General features: G+C 43.0%; 1 protein-coding gene across 1 annotated transcript in view; it reads right to left on the reverse strand.

Moving 5' to 3' along the window:
- Nucleotides 1-3,829: 3,829 nt before the first annotated feature.
- The window catches only part of LOC123499929 (adenylate cyclase type 2-like), a 52,479-nt gene continuing 50,474 nt past the window's right edge, over nucleotides 3,830-5,834 (reverse strand). The window contains exon 6 of the mRNA XM_045248461.1: nucleotides 3,830-3,839. Within this exon, the coding sequence (XP_045104396.1) occupies nucleotides 3,830-3,839 (10 nt within the window). The remainder of the gene's footprint in view (nucleotides 3,840-5,834) is intronic.

The following is a 5,834-nucleotide window of genomic DNA, read 5'->3' on the forward strand; positions in this document are numbered from 1 at the left end:
ACGCTCGCCGCTCCGGTCAGCACAATGGACACACGGCTCAACAAATGGCACGAGACATTGCAACGGCAGTTTCTACACCTTGGCAGACCCGACGCACCGGCACGAAAGCCACACCACAACGGGACAGTCACAACAGCAAAATTTCGTTCCTCCTTCATCATCACTAGGGGGGGAGTATTGAAGTGTGCCCTAAAACTCATCTCTTTTTTTTTCCACATTTCCGCTCTCTCTTTTCTACTATGCAATGTCACATTTTTACTCTTTCTATAAATTATATTTACTTCCTATACGTTTCTATGTACTTTCCTTACAAATACAAATCACACATCTTTTTCCTCTTAATTTTTTCTCACACGTGTACCGATCACACAAATACATACACGCGCACCAATATATTAATGCCATATGTAATGTTGTAACATAATGTATTTAGTCAGAATAATGTCTCGGTTATGTGTTACCGTTACGAGAAACCTATATCACTAGGTATTAATACTAGGTTTGGTCATATGGAGAACTGCTTGATAGCTCTTAACGGACTAACCACGACGGCAGGACTTGTTCCCGTTTGAGCGACATGAAGGGCAATTTTCTTCCATAGGAGAACCACACTTACAGCCCATAGCTACACTCCCCTGTGTCCAGTGTGTGTGTGTGCCCATGCCGCGTGTTTTTGTGTCCATGCTGTGTGTGTGTGTGTGTGTAATTCACCTCCTCCTCGGTCGCCTGCTGGTCACCCAGCCAGTCTTTCCCATTACGGAGCGAGCTCAGAGCTCATAGACCGATCTTCGGGTAAGAATGAGACCACAACACACTCCACACACCGGGAAAGCGAGGCCACAACCCCTCGAGTTACATCGGGTACCTAGTCACCCATCCAGTCTTCCCCATTACGGAGCGAGCTCAGAGCTCATAGACCGTTCTTTGAGTAGGACTGTGACCACAACACACACTCCATACACCGGGAAAGCGAGGCCACAACCCCTCGAGTTACATCCCGTACCTATTTATTGCTAGGTGAACAGGGGCTTCCCATTAAGAGGCTTGCCCATTTGCATCGCCGCTTCCCGGGACTCGAACCCGAACACACACTACGCGGTGTGTGTGTGTGTGTGTTAGTAACGCGTGTTTATGTGTCCACGCCGTGTGTGTTTGTGTGTGTGTGTATATACGTCGCATGTGTATTTGTGTGCGTGCGTCATGCATGTAGTACCTGTTTACGTAATACATTACACAAATCATATCAACTGCTAGTGGTCACAGACTTGCAAAATGTGAAGAAAAATAAAATATCTTGGGTTATTCATATATTTGGATCACTCGGATTGGCATTCCCCACAATCAGTCCGACTCACACGAGGATTGGCATTCCCCACAATCAGTCCGACTCACACGAGGATTGGCATTCCCCACAATCAGTCCGACTCATACGAGGATTGGCATTCCCCACAATCAGTCCGACTCACACGAGGATTGGCATTCCCCACAATCAGTCCGACTCACACGAGGATTGGCATTCCCACAATCAGTCCGACTCACACGAGGATTGGCATTTCCCCACAATCAGTCCGACTCACACGAGGATTGGCATTCCCCACAATCAGTCCGACTCACACGGTGAGGATTGGCATTCCCCACAATCAGTCCGACTCCGACTCACGAGGATTGGCATTCCCCACAATCAGTCCGACTCACACGAGGATTGGCATTCCCCACAATCAGTCCGACTCACACGAGGATTGGCATTCCCCACAATCAGTCCGACTCACACGAGGATTGGCATTCCCCACAATCAGTCCGACTCACACGAGGATTGGCATTCCCCACAATCAGTCCGACTCACACGAGGATTGGCATTCCCCACAATCAGTCCGACTCACACGAGGATTGGCATTTCTACAGTCCGAGTACACGAGGATTGGCATTCACAATCAGTCCGACTCATATTGGCATTCCCACAATCAGTCCGACTCACACGAGGATTGGCATTCCCCACAATCAGTCCGACTCACACGAGGATTGGCATTCCCCACAATCAGTCCGACTCACGAGGATTGGCATTCCCCACAATCAGTCCGACTCATACGAGGATTGGCATTCCCCACAATCAGTCCGACTCACACGAGGATTGGCATTCCCCACAATCAGTCCGACTCACACGAGGATTGGCATTCCCCACAATCAGTCCGACTCACACGAGGATTGGCATTCCCCACAATCAGTCCGACTCACACGAAGATCACTGTATCTATCTTTTATTTGTTTTTTTTTCCGTTTTATGTATTCTTTTTTTTTTTTTTTTTTTTGCAATTTCAGTTTTTTTGCGGAGGGAATTCTTCATGTCGACTTCTTTATATCTTACAAGTTTTTTACAGGAATTATTATTGTTGTTGTTATTTCTATTATCATACTATCTTTATTTTTGTATTATTACACCGTGTAACAAAGCTTTTGTTCTTGAGTTGAAACTGTTATTTCTTATTTGCTTATGTCTAGAAAACATGAAAAATACTTATATTAATTTCTAATTTTGCTTTTGTGTCCAGGATAATGACATTTTTTAAATTTACCCATTCTCATAGGGACAAAGTGGCAAATTTGAAGTTTGACTTCAACAAAGTAGATACAAAACGACATATAATGCAATAATAGCATTTATTTATTCTAGAATTACACCAGTGAGACAAAAGACACATTAGAAAGCAAAAGCAAAGCTGATCTTGACGAGTGAAAAAGCTTGAAAAATGCTGGTGACGCTTTCTCTGACCTGATATGTGCACACTCTCATCTAGCAAATTCCACTGCTTGAGTCTCGACGCTAAAAGCTCGCCATTTGACTTGGTGAGGCCAAGATCTCTGATCAGGTCATTGATGTCTTCTTGGCTGGGGTAGTATGAATTGAGAGAGAGAGAGAGAGAGAGAGAGAGAGGAGGAGGAAGAGAGCAGAAGAGCCATGTTTTGTTTTAAGAAATGCTGATGTAGGGCCTAAGCGAAGAAAGACGTCTTATACAAATGGCCAGCATCGGTGACCTATGACCTCATATGTAGGGAGACTGGGTGTCACAGTGAGGCCCGCGGGAGAATACAGCACAGGTCCGAAGGAGGAGGACGTCTCGTTGAAGGTCTCGTGTGCAGAAGTTTACCAGGACACCCCAGACCGGTAACACGTAAGTGAAAGTCCTTTGAAGTTAGTGATACTTATTGGTGCACTTCAGAATATTAATAATGTCTGTGACACATTTGATGTGTGCTCGGGACAGTCAGAGACTGTGAATGAGTGGCTTTACGTAATATATATGTATTAAGGATGTACTGTTGTTTTGCTATTATCATGATGCTCAGCTTCGGATGGTGAAGAGCAAGAGAGAGATGAGTTCGACCTTCATCAAGCTTCATCAAGCTTCATCTTCTCTCTCTTACTTATTTCACTGGAGGGGCGTGAGTATTGCTATTTACTGAAATTACCGATGTTAAGGTGAATGTTTGTTTTTAGGTTTCGACCAAATATACCAATTGCGTAGACGTGAGGATCTCATTATCCTGATCATCATCATCATCTCCCGCCTCCTGCGGCGGTAACATTTATACCGCTATTCATCTTCGTCTCACCCTTATTGTGTCCAATTCTCTAACGCATGTGTCAACCAGTACTCTTCAATCACTCGTACCTTTCTCTAGTAAACTCTGGAATTCCCTGCCTGCTTCTTTATTTCCGGCTTCCTCTGACTTGATTTTATTTAAGAGGGAAATTTCTAGACATTTATCCCTTTTTTAGCAACTCTTTCGGACCTGCATGGAAAGTGCAATTAAGTGGAACTTTTTTTAATGGTTACTCTTGACTAGATAAAGAGATAGAGACGGAGAAAGAGATACAGATGTGTTAGTAATATATAGGCAAGCTTTACACTGTAACTGTCTTAGTGTTGCATCTCTTACTATATCCTCTATCGTCATTTCTATGGTTACTGCTGCGATATAGGCTTATATTTTCTCTAATGTTTTTTGGGTATCTTTTATGTGTTCCACTTTTATGTACTTTGAAATTGAAAAACGCTAAGAAACTGTAATTCATGACAGAGAACGGAGAACTTGATGATTCAAGGACTCACTTTCAGTCGTCACAAAATAGCAAACTACCCAAACTCGCGTTTTGGTTTCCAGATTCACCAGATATCGCAATATTACACAGAAAAGGTGTTCAACTGGATATCGTATATTTTGGATATTCTACAATCACATACCGATATATCAAATAACTTGAGTATTTTTAAAGACATATCTACGGCATGTGTGTGTGTGTGTGTGTGTGTGTGTGTGTGTGTGTGTGTGTTATTTATCATCTCAATCTCTTGGACAAAAATTACTTAGGTACTTAATTGATAACCCAAAGTTCGTATGATATTTCATTTCATTCTAGGTTAGGAAGTAGACTACAAGAAACCATGAACATATGAAGCATTTTCATAACTTAGAAATAAGTCTCATAATAGGATTGTCCATATCCAACCAATTCGTTCTGCATAAACTTTTTCGACATCCCTGAGACCTAATAGAAACCTAATTAATGGACAATGGCCATCCAGACTAGTAATTTTTAGTCTAAAGACATACCATGTTCAGCCTATGGCAAGAAACACGGCACTGCAGCACCCTCGGACTATTTCGGTTTCGGCAGCAAATTTTCTTTATTCTCATAAAGAAAACTGAACAAAAATTATTTTACCTCTGCAGAGGTAAAGTTAAGTGTATGTTGAGGTTTTGTGCTGTATTAAAGTCTCTAAAAATTAAAGAGCTTGGTACACCAAGCGACTATATTTTGCTCTATATAATGATGTTGGTCTTCTAAACTCAAGTAACTATAAGGAAATAACATAGCAAAATAACAACAGAAAAAAACTAGGAGTAAAAGCATGATAAATCAATAGATACATCGTAATATTGTATTTTGAGACGGCTGTTCTGTACCGCGAGACGATGTTGACCCACTCCTGATTTAAACCAACAGGCGAACGCTGAAAACTCTCGAGATTGGGTACTCTCTTACTGGTAGAGCGGGGGTTCTCAAACTTTTAATCTTCTACTAGCCAAAGAAGTTTCAAAATTTCCATTGACTCCCTATTTTTTAATATGAATATGTAATTCACTGTTTGATCTGCTGCAGTCTCTGACGAGACTGTGTGTGTGTGTGTGTGTGTGTGTGTGCGTGTGTGTGTAATTCACTGTTTGATCTGCTGCAGTCTCTGACGAGACAGCCAGACGTTACCCTACAGGACAGGCTCAGAGCTCATTATTTCCGATCTTCGGACAGGCCTGAGACCAGGCACACACCACACACCAGGACAACAAGGTCACAACTCCTCGATTCACATCCCGTACCTACTCACTGTTAGGTGAACAGGGGGCTACACGTGAAGGAGACACACCCAAATATCTCCACCCGGCCGTGGAATCGAACCCCGGTCCTCTGGCTTGAAGCCAGCGCTCTAACTACTGAGCTACCGGGCCGTGTGTGTGTGTGTGTGTGTGTGTGTGTGTGTGTGTGATGTATGTCCGTGCGCACAAGGACGCTCAGAAAGAGAGAGAGAGAGAGAGAGAGAGAGAGAGAATCATTCAGGAGAGGCCTATGATGATATGATAGGTGGCTGCAAGGACGAGAGTGGCTGGAATGAGATGCCTTAGCTTGTCTAGAACTTGTCACCACACAGCAGTATCACCCGGCAACAGTAGAAACAGCAGCCCAGCCATTCATTTCAAATAGATTCCTTTATGAAGGCTACATCCCAGTACAAATCTTGTTAAAATCTTTAACTGAAACTATTATATTATGTTCTCCC

This window comes from Portunus trituberculatus, chromosome 50 (genome assembly GCF_017591435.1).
Source record: "Portunus trituberculatus isolate SZX2019 chromosome 50, ASM1759143v1, whole genome shotgun sequence".
Taxonomy (NCBI): domain Eukaryota; kingdom Metazoa; phylum Arthropoda; class Malacostraca; order Decapoda; family Portunidae; genus Portunus; species Portunus trituberculatus.